At 44.2% G+C, this 18,459-nt stretch overlaps 1 protein-coding gene across 2 annotated transcripts in view; it reads left to right on the top strand.

Moving 5' to 3' along the window:
- LOC141147593 (zinc-regulated GTPase metalloprotein activator 1A-like) overlaps window positions 1–18,459 on the top strand; it is a 98,672-nt gene that overhangs the window by 17,648 nt on the left and 62,565 nt on the right. For both annotated transcript variants that reach the window (XM_073634824.1, XM_073634833.1), the window contains exons 4-5: window positions 7,466–7,562; window positions 15,781–15,872. In XM_073634824.1, the coding sequence (XP_073490925.1) occupies window positions 7,466–7,562; window positions 15,781–15,872 (189 nt within the window). The remainder of the gene's footprint in view (window positions 1–7,465; window positions 7,563–15,780; window positions 15,873–18,459) is intronic.

The raw sequence follows: 18,459 nt of genomic DNA, 5'->3' as shown, positions 1-18,459 counted from the left end.
TTATCTTGGCCTATGTTCCAGTTTCAGCTGATGGCATGTCCGCTACTCCAGATTTCCTGTTTCAGGGTGGTTCCGTTTTCCTGCAGAATCCCATGGAGCCACCCTTTCAGACAGGCCCAGGAGTTTTCTCTTTACACTGCAAGCATCAATAGAAACATACAACCCCCTAGCCTAGGATGGTAAGGCACTCCCCTGCTCCAAGCTAACAGACTGGCAGGAGACTGACATGTCTACTGCTAACAGTTTCCTGTTAAGACCAGATGTACGGGAAAGCAGCAGTGAGAGAGCAGAAGCCCAGCAGTATTAAAAGTTGTAAACTGCAAGTGCTGGGTGAGAATTTTCAGAAAGCGTTTACTGGAGAATTGTGTATTTTATTGTGTTCAATGTGTTAGGCAAAAACTGAGAGTTTACTACTATTTAAGGTTAAGCTCTACATTCCTAACTAAATTGCCAATTGCTGCTTTTCTTCACAGTATCCTCCATCTGTGGTCCATTGATGGCCATAGCTTTTCATTTTAAAAGTAGGAAAAAGGAGATGCTTCACTATGTTCCTATATGGCTAAATTTTGAAGCCATTTTGACCTGTTTTTGGGACCTAAAAAAACTGGTCAATCCAACAAAAACTGGAACCGGGAAGAGTTCTTATTCTCTGAAAGTACAGAGAGGCTGACATCTGCAGGCTAAACACATGTGCGATTATGCCCCACAACACCCCCCCCCCCCCTTTACAAATCAATGCTAGCCATTGATTCACATTGAAAAAAAAAAGTGAAGGCTAATCTACCAGGTTCTACTGTAAAAGCCATTTAAGCCACAATGCTGTGTTTTAATTAGAGTAATTGGTGGCCAATAAGCTAGTACATACTAAAATCAGCCCCAGGGTATTGGGACACTTGTTAAGCAGACTGTAAAAAGACACTACCTGCAAGAAAACCTGGGATGTGGGAAATACATGAGTTGTTATTGCAGCTTTCTTTTGAAAATGCTGGATCCCTGGCTGTCATGCTTATCACATGGCCGCATTAATTTCTGAGACACTGACCTAGAAAACAATACAGCAGTTAAAATCGGGATAAGCTTGGAAATCTTTATCTGCATAAATACACGTTTTTGGCAAATCGGTCAGAAATTATTAAATCATGGCAGCCTGGGAATTACCATTGAAGCCTAAATGTTTCTCCATTTGTGAATTTCCTTTTTAGCATTTTACATATTTGGCTGTGTTGTAAGTAGCACAGTGTATGCAAAGTAAGGAACTCATTTTTCATTTGCTAAAGGAGGGAAAGCATTTGAAGTACAGCTTGTGCAGTTCATACAGTATCTAGCAAAATGCCATAGAATCATTCGTTCAACCACAGAGATAACTAATCGTCAATAAAAAGCATTTCATTTTATTTTCTGTGTAGTTGCCAATATTTACTTAAGCAGGGTTAAAATATTGTACATAGCTGTCACTTTCTTTGGTAGTTTTGCCTCCTGGTGATCCTCTGGTATGTTTGCTAACTTCTAAAGTTCATAATTTCTTGCATCGGGGCCCTGAAGGTTCTAGTTACGCCTCTATCTGTAACCATTTAATAATATACTTGTTAGTGCATTTAATAATTGTTGCATTGAGCCCTACAATTCACTTTTCATTCCCTTGGGAATGTTGAGTTCTTCTATTAACTATATAACAATAAAACTCCAAGCTAAGGCCTCATGTACACTGCTGCTGCTAAACGGACGTTTAGGAGCAGTTGGGCATTTTTTTTTTCAACTGCTCCTGAACTCTCCTCTGTAATCTTATCAGTACATGTACACTGGTTCATTTATAGTCATTTCTAGGCAGTTGAGTTTAGAGGAACGCAAAAAAAAAAATGGGTTCAGAAGCTGAGTTTAGAGGCATTTCAAGCTCTAAACGCAGTAACTTGCATTTATCCGCAGTTCGTTTACAGGCGTTTTTCATTTTTGGCTATTTAAAAAAAAAATATATATTTTTTTTTTAAAATGCTTCTTTTTTTTAAAAACGCTTCTAAACGCAAACGCGGCCTGTAAATGCGGCAAAACGGACGTTTTAAACGTGGGTTACTATCCATCAAGTTAAATCGTTCAGGAGAGTTTGTAAAAACGTCCCGTGTACATGAAGCCTAATGCTTTAAAGCTAATGGGGAACAATGGATCACAGTTTGGAGAACTAGCAATGTAGCTATTATCAGTGACCTTTTTTTACACAGTTAACAGCTAGTGGAAATTTTTTTTTTTTTTTTTTTATTTGCAGAATTTCCACTGCTTTATGATGGGAATTAAAGCAATCGCCTTGTAAAAACCCATTCAGTTTAAAATAGAAATGAAAGGCAAAACGCGTGTGTGTGTGTGTGTGTGTGTGTGTAAGCAAAAAAAAATCGTGATTCTCATTTTGGCCAGAATTGTGCAGCTCAAATCAATAAAAAAAATATTATACATACACACTTACTTGCCACCAGTTGCCCCACCCTACCCTGCTCCTAATTCCACGCCCTCATAAATCATCTCATGAAATGACAATGTTAAATGATTTATGTAGAGAATTAAGTTACAAAAATAAATATTAACAACAGCTTGATCAGTGCCCATTAATGCAGCCTATCAGTGACCATCAATGCAGCTTATCAATGCCCATTAGTGTCGGCTCAATAGTGACCATCCATGCAGCCCGATCAGGGCCCATCCATGCAGCCCGATCAGGGCCCATCCATGCAGCCCGATCAGGGCCCATCCATGCAGCCCGATCAGGGCCCAGCAATGCAGCTTCAATGCATTGGATTTTGAGGCATTGGTATGATTGGGAGGGGGGGTGGAATTGGGGGCATAAGTATGATTCAGACCTATGCTCCCACCCTTTACCCCCAGCACACATCTTGTTCAATTACAAATTCAACACCTCCATGTGATGCTTTCAATCACAGCACACTGACATACTGTACTGTTACCTTTCTCCTGCAGCCATGGGGTCAGACATCGTCTAAACACAGAGAGCAGACCGAGAGGGTTTGAGCCTGCCCACTTGATGACATGCACCACCTCACTCCTTAGATGTGCAGCAGGAGGCAGGTGGAGAGGGGTGGTCCCAGGCGGCGGACTGCTCCTTCTGAAATGCTCTTCTCTGCAAGCCTATGTGAGGGGCGGGGACAAGGGGCAGGAGGGAGGTGGAGAGGGGCGGTCCAGGGCGGCCGACTGCTCCTCCTGAAATGCTCTTCGCTGCGAGCCTGTGGGCGAAGGGGGGGAGGCACTGGCTAAGTGGCTATACATTCCCGGGACAGCACAGCCCTGACCATACTCGCACTCCTCATAATTTCACTCGCCAAATGCGAGCAAGCAAGTTGAAATTTTGAGGGCTGTATATATATTAATTAGGGTTGCACTGAGCATACTATCCATTTTCGCGAGTATCTGTACTCGCGAAAATGCTCCGTTACCGGAAGTGACGCCGCTTGGGAGCAGACCGCCTCCTCTTTCCCTCCAGACAGTGCTATCCTCACCTCCTCCTCCCAGTGGCATCGCTAGGTGCAGGCCCGCCCATCCTAACAGCCCAAAAGCCTTACTTTCACAATACTTTCAAATACAAGTACATGGTACAGCAACCACATATCAGGAATATGAAGTGTTGGGGTAACAAACACTTTAAAGCGGAGTTCCACCCAAAAAATGGAACTTCCGCTTTTCGGATTCCCCCCCCCCTCCGATGTCACATTTGGCGCCTTTCAGGGGGGAGCATATACCTGTATAATACAGGTATTTGCTCCCACTTCTGGGCATAGATCACTGCAGGCTCCGCGGTGATCTACACCATGTCCGGCCCCTCCTCCGTCCCCCCCCCCCCCGCTGTCTTCTGGGAGACACACAGGTTCCAGAAGACAGCAGGGACCAGTGAGGACGCACAGCGTGACTCACGCATGCTCAGTACAGAACCAGCGCCTCCACCCGAGTGCCGAGGGAGAGATCGCCTTCGGGTACCGACATCGTGAACATATTTATGTGTCCATATATGTGTCCATATTTTAAAAGTCAGCAGCTGTAGTATTTGTAGCTGCTAGGTGGAACTCCGCTTTAAGCTGTCTAAACTTAAGACCATCTCCAGCCAAAATGTATTTATTGTTTTATTGTTCTTTTTTCATACAACAAAAAGCCTAGTGCCCCATACACACGGTCGGATTTTCCGGCGGAAAATGTGTGATAGGACCTTGTTGTCGGAAATTCCGACCGTGTGTAGGCTCCATCACACATTTTCCATCGAATTTTCCGACACACAAAGTTTGAGAGCAGGATATAAAATTTTCCGACAACAAAATCCGTTGTCGGAAATTCTGATCGTGTGTACACAAATCCGATGCACAAAGTGCCACGCATGCTCAGAATAAATAAAGAGATGAAAGCTATTGGCCACTGCCCCGTTTATAGTCCCGACGTACGTGTTTTACGTCACCTCGTTTAGAACCATCGGATTTTCCGACAACTTTGTGTGACCGTGTGTATGCAAGACAAGTTTGAGCCAACATCCGTAGGAAAAAATCCATGGATTTTGTTGTCGGAATGTCCGATCAATGTCCGACCGTGTGTACGGGGCATAAGTAATAATATGCTTCATACGCACGGATGTTTTAAAAAATGGGCTGTAAAGCTAGTACCAATGCCAGGAAGAAAGTGGTGTTAAAAATGCGATTTTATTAGTGTTTTGCATTTGCGTCAATGCGCGTTTAGCGGCGTTTTTGAGCATTAGCCCCAAGGCGCTTTAAAAAAAAAAAAAAAAAGACATCCCTCTATTTTCCACTCCCAAATTACCCACAATGCCAAGGAAAATAAATAAAAAACGTTCCATATCATGTTGTTTGTATGTAGGGGTGGATGGCGCTGCCCGTCACCTGAAGAGTGATCCTCTACAGTGAATAGCTCTTCCGAGGTGAGTATGCAATAGGTTGTTTATAATTGCTACGGGTGGCTTTTCGTCACCTGAAGAGTGATTCCGTGGAGTGAATCACTCTTCCCAGGTGAATATGCACTGAGTGGGTGGTAGTTGTTCCCATCACCTGAAGGGTGATTCGCCAATGGATCACTCTATTCAGATGGGTAATGGATGATTCCCCAATAGTGAGATAAGTGTCATAGGGAGTGTGCTCACCTTGTGACCTATATTGGGTAGTGTACTATTGTTGCTCTGTTAGTTGTGCTTTTTGCAACCATATATCCAACATCCAGTCCTAGAATAAATGTGCAGAAAGTGCAAAAGGTAGTGGTGATCTCATCAGATCATCTAAAACGCCAAATTTCATCCTTAATACCAAATAGTATATGATGCTTGTGCAAATTCCTATATACTAAATTAATGAAAATTTGATTTATCATAAAAACATTTATAAATAAACAAAAAGTCCAGTGGAAAACATGTCAAAAAATGAAAAATTATATGAAGTTAAATGAAAATCAACAATAAAATTCAAGGTCAGGTAGTGCAAAAAATGGCAAAATTTCAAAGTGACTTTTGCTTGTCCAAAGTGACTTGTGCCTGGGTTTAGCCACAGGTATGCAATCAATCAAGTGACTTCCGTGCTCCCCTTCAGTTCCCCACTCACCAGATTCTTGCACCCCTGCAGTGGTAAAACGCCTTTAGTGAGTGTACTGGCTGTATCCGGGGCAGACACCTCGACCTTGGCTCAGCAAACACTGGGGTATCCAGATCTCTCTGCCCCTCATGGGGTGAATCGCTTCCACTAGATAAAGTTGCAACAATCACCTCTTCTGTGTCAGACCGCAGGATATCCTCATGAACCAAAGAGACGGGCACTCGTAGTGTGAATCCAAATAGTTTGTTTATTAAAATACTTAAAGTTAAAAACAAAACAAAACTTAACACTGTCAAGTATAAAGCTAGCGTGCCCTGATTTCAAACCATGAACTCTGAACCGGCATGCATTCCACCGACCGGAACTCTGCAACTGGAAATGACGTGAATGCATACCAAGCTCCACCTCAGACGGTGTCCTATGACGAAATGCGTAAGATGTAGTTTGGTATGCATTCATGTCAATTTATGGACTTACAGTCAATGGAACGGGTCATGACAATCCGCAACCAATTTTCCCAATATTTTGTATCACCTGATGGAGAGGCGTCATGGCAAGATGATCATATTTAAGAAAACAATGTCAACATCGAATAAATCGGGTTGGATTTCGGTCTTGTTTTTTTCATTTAATAAAACCCCTCATATTCATGTTACTTCTTTTTGTGGCCATGTTTCTTCTTTTGTTTCACGAGTCTATTCCATTCTGCGTGAGGCAAGCTCATGCTAGCCTCTTCAGGCTTAGCATTTGTTTTGTCCCAAGCAGAGTGAAAAGTGGTCTTTTCATTCTGGGTGAGGCAAACGCATGCTAGCCCTATTTGGGCTTAGCATACGTTTGTATCAGACAAGGTTCAAATGAGTGCTGTTGTGCATCCTATAAAAAAAATCGCTTGCCTTACAAAGGCCAGGTTCTGGTGATAAACGTACGGCTTCTTTTTGGACGCTGGCGCTCCGGACCGGGCTGCCTTTTCCTCTACCGTGAGGTCCCTCCTCACGTGATCGCAGAGGGATTTCCACCGCTGCTGAAGGACTTTGCTTAAAGAATAGTGGAAAAGAAGAGAAAAGTGGAAAGGAAAAGGTTAATAAGGGTTATGCATTCTACATTTACAGAACAAACAGATCATGCATTCCATGAACATAGACTTGTTTCTTTTTTTCACCATGTGACATAGCTTCCCACCCCGAGTTGAGGGACGAGCTGATCTCCATCCACACTTTATTTTTTAATATGTGGTCCCCATTCTGTGGGTGCTCAAGGTCCCAAAACTTGGGATGGGCCTCCAACAGCTGAAATTAGAGCTGGCTGTGAAACCTTTTTCCTTATATACAGTGACCAATCACATAATTCGCGTTTTTACAGCTTAAAAACACCAACCCTCAAAAACGCTGGTGCAGTGCTAATGTGCGTTTTTGAGCTTTTGTCTGCGTCAAAATGGCTCTAGCGCTGGAGCCGCAGGTCCTGGGTTCTTTTGGAGCTCAAAAACGCCATTGTGTGTATGAGGCCATTGAATAACGTGGAGTGGTGTTCTTTAGCTACAAAAAAACCTCAAACGCTGCTCTAAAAACGTCCTTGTGTATGAGGCCTAAGGGTTTAAAACCACTGTTAGGTTTTTTACTTGCTTTATATGTGGTCTTGTAGTAGATGAGCATAGACAGACATAAATGCACTCGTATGCAGGTTAGAGAATGCTTATCAGGTTATTGCTGTCTCTGTCCTGTTTGGGTCCTTACACAAGAAGTGTTGGAAAATTATGCTAGCTGGAATAAGGACCGCAATAAAAACCTTTCGTCAAGATACCCAAAGCTAAAAAAAAAAGCAAAGTCTTGTCTGAATCAAGGCTTTTATTGTCTTATGCCTCATCTTTTGAATATATCTTGTATGTGTTACAGGCAGTGCTGTAGAAAAGTCTTTATCCATCAGCCAAGCTGGAGAGCTGTATGAGGAGTGGTTGGAGCTTAGAAATGGCTGCCTGTGCTGCTCTGTAAAGTAAGTACGGTTTGATATTGATAGGTGTGCATGTAGAAGGAAGCAACGTGGGAAATTCATAAAGGTTGTTGTAGAATTCTGTTGGAGCGTTGCACCAAAACTTTTGCTCCTGATTCATGTACCTGTCAGAGCTCTGGGATCGGAGTGTCCATACTGGGCTGACTGAGCTGAATGAGGCTGGGTATAGAGCCCTATGCGGGAAGCTGTCGCATACATAACCACTTCTCAGCTCAGATATGCCCCAATCTGAGCACTGGCATACCACCATACACCAGCTCAGAGCGTGTCCTAATTGCTGCCAGTTTCCTAATCTTCTAACTGATGCAGGTAGAAAAAATTGCCATAAAAGTGTTGTTACTGCTTTATTGAATTCACATAAATTTGAGCAAATCCCAACAGGTATAGCAATGTCTAATATGATCTGACAGTGATCCATAAAGCAGTATGGTTGTTTTACTCAGATTTATGTGTGGCTGAGTTACAAAAACCTGTATTAAAGGTTGATCGCTTGCTTAAAACAACCATCTTGAATTATTGAAAGTTTAAGCCTGTGGTGGTCAACTTCCTTGATATGGTGGGCCTCATTTGCGGCCCACAACATCACCAAAGGGCCACACATAAAGTTCAGTGAATATTCATTATCAAGGACAGCAAACACACAACAGGATATAGTCATTGACTTTGGGCATGATACAAGAGAGGGTCAGAGACTGTGGACATAGTACCAGAGATTGTCAGAGATTGCATACATGATATAAGAGATGGTTAGAGCCTGTGGACATAATACAAGAGATAATCAGAGATTGCATACATGAAACGAGATGATCAGAGTCTGCAGATATGCTGCAGGAGACTGATAGATACTTTGAAAATGCTATAGGAGTTACATAGTTTGGTTGAAAAAAGACACAAGTCCATATAGTTCAATCAATAAAAGGAAAAAAAAATTGTACAATCCTATATACACAATTCTATACCCACAGTTGATCAAGAGAAAGGCAAAAAACCTAGCAGAGCAGGATCCAATTTGCTCCAGCAGGGAAAAAAATAATTCCTGATGCCACAAGAGGCAGTCGGATGTTCTCTGGATCAACTTTACCTGTAAATATTAGTATCCAGTTATAGTGTGTATATATGTAGGAAAGAATCCAGGCCTTTTTTTTTTTAAAGCAATCTACTGAGCTGGACAGAAACGCCTCTGGAGGAAGTCTATTCCACATTTCACAGCTCTTACTGTAAAGAAGCCTTTCTGTACTTGGAGGTTAAATCTCTTTTCTCCAAGCGTCTTCCAGGACAGCCCATGAGACCTTGGGCTCCTCCTACCAGGACAGGAAACGCGTCATCCCCACCAGATAAAAGGGCGGTCCTCCAGGCCCATGTCAGTTATTTGTGTTTCCTCCGGACGGGGGGTAACATGTTCATGGAACCTGCTCCCATAGGCCTTATAAGCAGGGGCTTTGTATGGCTATTTTCTGGGGCATATCACTTACCTCTTCCTCTGCCAGAAGCAGCACACCGCTGGGGAGGTTGGCTGTGCTGCTGTTCCCTGTCCTCAGTGCCTGGAGAGGGCCAGGACCGGTGTGAGGTCGTGCCCCTAGCGCAGTGCATTGCACTATAGCTCAGCTGAGCTTCGGTTGTCCTTCCCTGCCGATAGCGTGGCTGATCTGAGCAGTGAATGGAGGAAGCAGCGGCGCTCGAGGGGGCGGAGCTATTGCGCTCCAAGCTGGCCCACAGGAAGTGCCTGGAGAGGGTTACTTCCGGGGCATATGACCTCATCATCGGGCGTCGGAGACGAGGTTCCAGTCTTCATAAACGGCGCGAACAGAGAACGCTGGCTGCTGGTGTTTCTTGGTGTTAAGCAGCCAGGCTGTGGATGACCAAGAGGGGCAGAATGGATCCTCCTGCAGTACCTGCAAAGGCAGCGGATGCAGTTCCCAACACCAGCACCTCACAGGTAAGCCTGGGGTGTTCTGTCACCACCTTGCTATCCCTGTGAGTGTTCCCTCCCCCTCCCCCCTCTGTAGTAGTGGGTGTAAGGGGACACATTTCCTCCCTCCTGCACGTGGTGTTACGGAGTGATTGGGTGGCTTTAATTACATTGTGGGTCATTTATTTTTGTCTTGCAGACCAAGACTCAGGACAAGGCCCAAGCGCAGCCACCTAAAAGGAAATGTGCGGTTTGCGCAAACAAATTGAGCTCCTGATGGAGCAAAGCAGTTTGTCGCTCCTGTATAGAAGGCCTAGTAAAGGATGACCCGGTTGCCTCTTGCCAGAAGATGCTTACTTCTGTTAGGGATGAGCTTGCGTCCACCTTCAGTTCCTTTAGAACGCTTATTGACAAGCTCCAGACTCCAGCAGAGAGTCCGTCTTCACTGAAGGCGTCAGTAAGCACTCCGCAGCAGGCAGAGAGTGAGGACTCTGAGGCTGAGGTCAGATCTACCCGTTCTTCTCTGGAAGAATCAGGGTCAGATACAGAGCCCAGAGATAGAGAATCCATTCGAGGCTCAAGATTTAAGTTATCTGTTGAGGATGTAAATGACTTATTAAAGGCTATCTATACTACCCTTGAATTAAAAGAGGAAGAGGTTCAGTTATCCAAACATGATCTTATGTATAAAGGATTGCATAAGAAAAAATCGAGAGTTTTTCCAGTTCATAGTTCTTTGGTGAACCAGCTCTGGCTTCCACTTGTGTGGCCAGAAATCTGGAGGTTTGGTTGACTCAGATTCAGTCACATCTGTCAGCAGGTACCTCCAGAGAGCAAATTTTAAAGTCTTTTCCTCTCCTATTTCAGGCAGTGGGTTTTTTGGCAGATTCTTCCGCTGAGTCGGTAAGAATGTCAGCCAGGACTTCGGCTCTAGTGAACTCGGCCAGGAGAAGCCTTTGGCTTAAGACCTGGTCAGGGGACTCGGCCTCCAAGTTGCACCTTTGTGGCCTTCCTTTAACTGGCGATCATTTATTTGGCCCAGGTCTACAGGAGGCACTGGAACGCACGGCTGATAAGAAAAAGGCGTTTCCAGAGAAAAAGAGAGTTCAGACAGCCAGAAAATTTTTTCAAAGCAGGCAACAGAGTCCTAGAGAAAAGGACAGCAGGCCGAAAAAGCATTGGAATGGGCACAAAGGCAGAGGCAAAGGGGGAGTGCTTTTTAACCCTCCTCAACAGCCCGCCAAGCCGCAGTGACTTGTGTTCCCCGGTGGGAGGGAGATTGAGGGCCTTCATCCCACAGTGGGCAGCAGTCACTCTGAGCCCCTTCGTCCTGGACCTAGTGACCAACGGGTACAGGCTGAAATTTGTTCACCAACCACCAGAACGTTTGTTGGTCACATTTCCTCCACAAAATCGGGAGAAAGCGAGGGCTCTGGGTCTCCAGATCGGAGACTTATTAGATCAAAAAGTACTGATTCCTGTTCCTCGATCGGAGCAGGGCAAGGAATTCTATTCCCATGTATTTGTGGTCAGAAAGCCGGCAGGAAAGTTTCGACTTATCCTGAATCTCCGGACTTTAAACAAGTCCATCAGATACAAGCATTTTCGTATGGAGACGGTTTTTACAATCAAAAACCTACTATACCCAAACTGCATTATGGCCACGTTGGACTTAAGGGATGCTTATCTTCACATCCCTATCCATCCAGCCTTCCAAAAGTTTTTGAGATTGGCAGTGAAGACGGGTATGGGGACCCGACATTTTCAATTTCAGGCCCTCCCCTTCGTTCTTTCCTCAGCCCCACGCATCTTTACGAAGGTGTTGGGGAAAGCGCTGGCTCCACTAAGATTAAAGGCAATAACGGTTATCCCTTACTTAGACGACCTCCTGATAGTGGCAAAATCATACCAAAGGCTGTTGAAGGATCTCCAGGCTGTACAGGACTTCTTACAGTCCCTAGGCTGGCGCTAATAAACAAAGAAAAATCGTCCTTAAATCCGGCCCAGAAAGTAACTTATCTGGGTTACGATTTTTGCTCAGTGAACCAAAGAGTTTTCCTTCCTCAGGAGAAGATTACCAAAGTGTTCCAGACTATGTCAGCATTGCAGACCAACCAGTCGGTCTCTCTGAGACAGGTGTCGAGGGCAGTGGGTCTTATGACCTCATGTTTTCCCGCAGTACCATGGGCGAGAAACAAAGGTTTCTTTTAAGAAACTGGGACGGGGACGTAAGGTCCCTGGAGTCAAGGATCTGGCTTCCCGACAGGATAAAAAGAAGCCTGTGGTGGTGGAGAGCTGGTCGGCACCTAGCAGGAGGTCTCCCATGGTCCTTTCCCATTTCCCGAAGGATTACCACAGATGCAAGTTCCTGGGGATGGGGGCCCACCTCAATAATGCAGTAGCACAAGGAGAGTGGTCCCCAGAGGAGGCAAGGGCCTCATCCAATCAAAGAGAGCTGCTTGCAGTCCAGAGAGCCCTCCAGTCTCTTCAGATGGAGATCAGGGGTCACAACCTCCAAATTCTGTCGGACAATATAGCGACAGTCGCGTATATCAACAAGCAGGGAGGCACGAGAAGCCGGAGGCTTCAGTTCATTGTCCAGGAGATCCTTTCATGGGCAGAGGGGAATCTAGCCTCTATTTCTGCTGTATACCTGAAGGGGACAAACAATTGCCTGGCAGATTATCTCAGCCGTCACAGGATAGACCGAGACAACTGGTCCCTTCATCCCGAAGTCTTTGCAGACCTCACCAAGAGATGGGGTTATCCCGTAGCGGATTTGTTCGCAAACCGAAACAACCGCAAGACGGAGATATTCTTTTCCATGAACCCGGCAGACCAAGCCTTGGGGATCGATGCTCTGGCAAACCCGTGGCCTCCAGGCCTATGTTATGCCTTTCTGCCAATCAGATTGATTCCAGAAGTCCTCCGGAAGTTTCGGCTGGAAGAGACAGATCTGATTCTAATTGCCCCATTTTGGCCCAAGAGGCCATGGTTTTCCCTGCTACAGTCCCTGGTTTCAGAGCCTCCGTGGAGTCTTCCGAAAAGGGAAGACTTATTATTGCAGGGTCCAGTATCACGCCCTCAGGTGGTTTCCTTAAACTTGACGGCCTGGTATCTGAAGAAAAGATACTGAGCGCCCAAGGGTTCTCTGACAAAGTAGTCAGGACTCTCGTTAATTGCAGGAAGCCGGTTACTACAGCCATATATTCCAAAGTTTGGAAAAGGTTTAACTCATGGTTATCTGAAAATGATAGATTAACTCATGATATTCCGTCTATTTTGGAATTTTTCCAAGAGGGTGTCGACAAAGGTCTTTCTGTCAGTACCTTAAAAGTACAGGCGGCAGCTATTAGTGTGTTCCTCCAGTTTTCTCTCCTGGAAAATCCCACTATAGCCAGATTTTTCAAATCTATCTCTAGGGCCAGACCAGTAGTAGTGAGAAGTTGTCCAACGTGGGATCTGTCCCTAGTACTTCAAACTCTGGTAGAATTTCCGTTTGAACCTCTGGAAAGTATGTCGGTTAAGTTACTTACATTAAAAACTGTGTTCCTTATAGCTGTTACCTCAGCTCGTAGGGTAAGTGAGTTGCAGGCCCTTTCAGTAAGGGAGCCCTTCCTCACGATTTTTGAGGTTCGAGTTGTGTTACGAACCGATCCAGGTTTTTTGCCCAAGGTGGCAAGTACATTCCACCGATCTCAGAACATTGTATTGCCAACCTTTTGTAGTTTGCCACAGGGCGACTTAGAAAGAAAATGTAGTTTTCTAGATGTAAGAAGGATTCTCTTGGTCTATCTTGAGGTCACGAAGACCTTTAGGAAAACTGATGCCTTGTTTGTCCTCTTTTCTGGAGTTCACAAGGGGAATAGTGCATCTAAAGCCACATTGGCTAGATGGATAAAGCAAGCCATCTTGGAAGCTTACAAAATTAGGGAGGTCCCTACACCTTTTGTTACTGCGCACTCAACTAGAGCCTTGTCTAAGTCTTGGGCTGAGAGGGCTGGTGCCTCACCGGAACAAATTTGCAGGGCTGCCACTTGGTCCAGTTACTCGACCTTCATTAAACATTATCACCTGGATCTCCTATCAGCTCAGGAGCAGGCATTTGGTCGTAAGGTCCTTCAGGCAGTTGTCCCTCCCTAGACTGGTAAGTTCTGGCTCATCATCTCATGGGCTGTCCTGGAAGACGCTTGGAGAAAAGCTGAGTTAGACTTACCGGTAACTCCTTTTTCTGAGAGTCTTCCAGGACAGCCGGATTCCCACCCGGTATTGTCTGAAGTTATGTGTATTATGCATATGTTTTAAAGGGTCCTACGGTTCTTGAGAATACTGACATGGGCCTGGAGGACCGCCCTTTTATCTGGTGGGGGTGACGTGTTTCCTGTCCTGGTAGGAGGAGCCCAAGGTCTCATGGGCTGTCCTGGAAGACTCTCAGAAAAGGAGTTACCGGTAAGTCTAACTCAGCTTTTCCTCCAGACGTAAAGAGTGCCCCCTTGTCCTCTGTGATGACCTTAACCACTTAAGGATCAGCCACCGCAGTTGTACTGTGGCAGGTTGGCTCCCCTATGCGAAACGCTCTCGCGCCCGCAGCTTGCTGCAGAAGCGTGCCCGCGGGTTGGGCGGACTCGATGTCCGTCAGTGACTCGTGATCGCCTAGTACAGAGGCAGAATTGGAATCTGCCTTGTGTAAACAAGGCAGATCCCCATTCTGACAGATGACATGACAGAGATCTACTGTTCTCAGTGATCGGAAACAGTGATCTCTGTCATGTCCCAGGCAGCCCACCCCCCCTACAGTTAGAACACACCTAGGGAACACAGATAACCCCTTGATCGCCCCCTAGTGTTAACCTTTTCGCTTCCTTTATACACGTTGATCATATCCCCTCCTTAATCTCTTCTAAAGAGAGAAATTCAGTTCCTCTAATCTTTCCTTAAACGGTAAGTTCACCTTTACAGAAAACTCTGTAAGGTGAACTTACACAGGTCCCCCTCCTTGCCCCCCCGGTCCGGACTGCGGATATCTCCGGTTCTAAGCCCCGGTATATCCGTGCCAGGGGCCCGTGGCTTAGAAATCCCCCGAGCTGAATGTAAAAAGTGCCTTTGTCAGGAGGGACGTTTTTGGAGCATTCTAATTGGTCAGCGCCATCACATGGGCGGTACCGACAAATCAGCATAGCACGTCCTGTCAGCTATGGAGAAGAACATAGCTGCAGAGAGGATTTCTAAGCCCCAGGCGCAGATATACCGGGGCTTAGAACCAGGTCAGCGGGAAGGGGGGGGCGAGGAGGGGGACCTGTGTAAGTTCACCTTACAGATTTTTCTGTAAAGGTGAACCTACCCTTTTAAAGCTGAGCTCCATAAGTCTTATCAGTTTGGTTGCCCTTCTCTGCACTTTCTCCAGTTCCCCAATTTTATCCTTTTTGTGAACTGGTGCCAAAAACTGAACTGCATATTCTGGATGAGGTCTTACTAATGATTTGTATAGGGGCAAACTAATGTCTCTCTCTCTGGAGTCCATACCTCTCAATACAAGAAAGGATATTGCTCGCTTTGGAAACCGCAGCTTGACATTGCATTCTATTTTTAAGCTTACGATCTACCAGAACATCCAGATCCTTCTCTACCATTGATTCCTTCAGTTGTACTCCCCCCTAGTATAGAAGATACATGCATATTCTTAGCCCCCATGTGCAAACTTTACATTTATCAACATTAAACCTCATTTGCCACATAGTTGCCCAATTAAACAGTGCATTGAGGTTGGCTTGTAAGTTGGAGACATGGAAACCTGTAAGGATGCTATTGCACTGCATAGCTTGGTGTCATCTGCAAACACTGAAATGGTGCTTTTAATCCCAGACCCAATATCATTTATAAATATATTAAAGAGTAAAGGTTCCAGCACTGAACCTTGGGGTACACCACTGATAACCTTAGACCATTCAGAGTAAGAATCATTAACCACTACTCTCTGAATTTGGTCTTTTAGTCAGTTTTCTATCCATCTACAAACTGATTTTTCCAAGCCTGCCCAGTCTTCTTTTGCTAAACTATGCATCCCCTCTCCACTCTAATATTTTTTTTTTTTTTTTTTTGCATTGATCGAACAGATACATTAAAATACTTTTAATGATATTTTTACCAGACCAAAAATGAGAAGTGTATTGTTAGGATTTACATATACTTACAGCTCATGTGTGTTTAACACATCTGCTGCAGAACATGATTATTTTTCGGCTGTCAACCTTGTGTTTCTTGTCTTCTATAAACTGTACTATTTTTTTTCAGGGACAACGGTTTAAAAGCAATTGAAAATCTGATGCAAAAGAAGGGAAAGTTTGACTACATACTACTGGAAACAACAGGCTTGGCAGATCCAGGTACTATACTTTGTGTTCACACAATTTTTTTTCTTTTGATTGTACAGAAAACTTACCATTGCTCTTACTAATCATGACTAAGGCAAGGTTCACAGTTGTACAGGTGGTGCAGCTCACGATTGCGTAGGCACAGCAGCAACACCACTCATTTAAATGGTTTGCTGCACCTGTGGGAAGTGAATGGTAAAAGTCTCTGACCCTTTTTTTAAAGATGAGGCCTCATGAAACCACATGGAACCATGCATTTTCACGCATCTGAAAACATGCGGCCTTTTACGATGCATGAGGGTGCCACTAAGAATTAACGGTATCCACCACCTGGTGTCTGCAAAAGAGCAGCGTGTTTTGCCTGTGGGCCCCCACCCCGCATATGTGTGAACCTGGGCTACCAGATGTCAAAATATGAGAAAAAGCAAGTGCTGGGGGCTGTAACCTCAGCTGGATGATCTTTACAGCTGAATATTTGATTATATTTCTTTTATTCCATTGACACATTTTTATATTTGCATATGTATTATAAGCAATTTACCAGTCAGAAGAGAAAATTGCATATGTTTCAGATACTTTTCTATAGTTAAAGTGGTTCTAAAGACTGACCTTTTTTTTTACCTTAATGCTTTCTATGCATTGAGGTAAAAAACCTCATGGGTGCAGGTCCTCCCCCCCCCCCCCCCCCCCCCCCCCCGGTCCCCCCTTATACTTGCCTAAGCCTCATCTCGATCCAGAGATGTGCATGAGAGCAATCTCTCTCGCTATCTCTCTCTCTCTCCCCCTCATTGGCTCATACAGCAGTGGAAGCCATTGGACAATGTCCATTCACAGGAGCGTGGCTCGGAACCAAGCCTGCTCGAGAGGTTTGCTATTGGGTGGAGGAGCTAGGACCACTGGCAGGGAACCCAAAAAGAAGAGGATCGGGGCTGCTAAATAATAAAAATTTGATTACTGTTGTATAAATATTATTATGTTATTGTATCTCATTTTGTTTATACTCCTCCAAGGCACAATTAGAGTCCCATTTTTCTCTGGTCAAATTTTAAATGCTGTCTGTGTCTGTTAAAATTTCCCTTTATGTCCCATTTGGTGCTACACCCATCACATAGAAACTGATACGTAAATCTTGCAAATAGGGACACTGTAGCTGGAGTTGAACTTTTAAGAAAGCAGACCTCTTAAAACTGTTGGAGAAGCCTCTCTTCTATGTGGGAGACATGTTGTCAATGTTGTCCTGCTCTTAAGTTTGCTAAAGCTCTGTATGTCCTAAACCATTGCCATTGTTTTTGCATCTTATTGCTGCTAATCTCCTGCGGCCATTTCTGACGTACTTGCATTTGCTCCAGTGTAGACTGCACCTTTTGCTCTTGCCGAAGTTCCTGATAGTAATAACTATGTACCATGCCTACGCAATGTGTGTTTACACAGCTGCTTGTAGTCTGCATTTGAGGCACGAGTGACTGGGTAAAAGTGCAGTTGCACACTTTGGAGAAGAATGTTGTCTCCCGATCACCAGGTACTTTTTAATGAAATCTGCAGATTAAAAATATTGAGAAAAACTATTAAAAGCACATTAACATGTCAAAGCATATTCAAGATTTCAGTGATTGGGTTTAGATGTACTTTAATTGTGCTTTTAGAGGTGTTTTGCTTAAAAGCAAGGAGCAGGTAGTCTTTTTTTGTCACACGGAAACAATCTATATTGACACTCCAGTTATTTCTCGTTCATCAACCTGACACACATGGCTTCCTAGCCAAATAATTGTCATGCTAAAGTAATCTTCTTTAAAGGATAGGACATTGATTCAGCCCCCGTTACCTGCAAACCCCGTCTAAGCCAAATTGGAAAACGATTAAGCTTTTTGGGAAAGAAATCAATTTGTATCAAGAAGCCATCAGATCTTGTGGCCTTTCCTATACTGTGCATGGTTAAGCACCTTGAGCTGCTGGCAAGTATTACAATGTTGACATAAAGTGATTCTCCAAGAACCAAATCAGATCATGTCAGTGGACAGCTCCTGATGCCTCAGTGAGCCTTGTTACCAGTGCTTCTCATCTGTTTGGACAGCTCTGCCATGCACATGTCGTTGATGCTTTTCAGAAAGTGTAATAGATCTCTGTGCTGTCATTGTTTCTTTCTATGTGATGCTGCTGTAAAGAGACATGCTAATGCAGGTTATTTAAAAACATAAGGCCTGGTTTTATTATTTACAAGAATCTGGAAGAAACAGCTGTCAATCAGAGCTTGGAAAGGGAAGCTTTATTAAATTGTGCTTAAGGCTCAGATGTTTTTTAGCGGGTTATCTGTTTTCCTATATGTCGCTTTTTGAAGACAGCAATTCTTGATTGAATTATGGCAGAAGTGTTTGTTGGACTAACAAACATTCTTAGGAGCAAACCATGTATATTTGTTAAGTTTACAAGTTTTGTTTTGTTGCTGTACAGCACTTTTTCATTATTTTGTTAGAAAATAATTTTACCAATTTTGTTTTAAAATCCTGCTTGGCTTTCTAATAAAGTCTAGCATTACTGATATTCTTTGAGGCAATGTTATACCCATAGTTAAGATAATTGTTAGCAGAGAGGGAGGGAAATT

The sequence above is a fragment of the Aquarana catesbeiana genome, linkage group LG01, assembly GCF_042186555.1.
Source record: "Aquarana catesbeiana isolate 2022-GZ linkage group LG01, ASM4218655v1, whole genome shotgun sequence".
In the NCBI taxonomy this organism is placed as follows: Eukaryota; Metazoa; Chordata; class Amphibia; order Anura; family Ranidae; genus Aquarana; species Aquarana catesbeiana.
The sequence above is the reverse complement of the archived record's forward strand: the minus strand, read 5'-3'. Positions and strand labels throughout refer to the sequence as shown.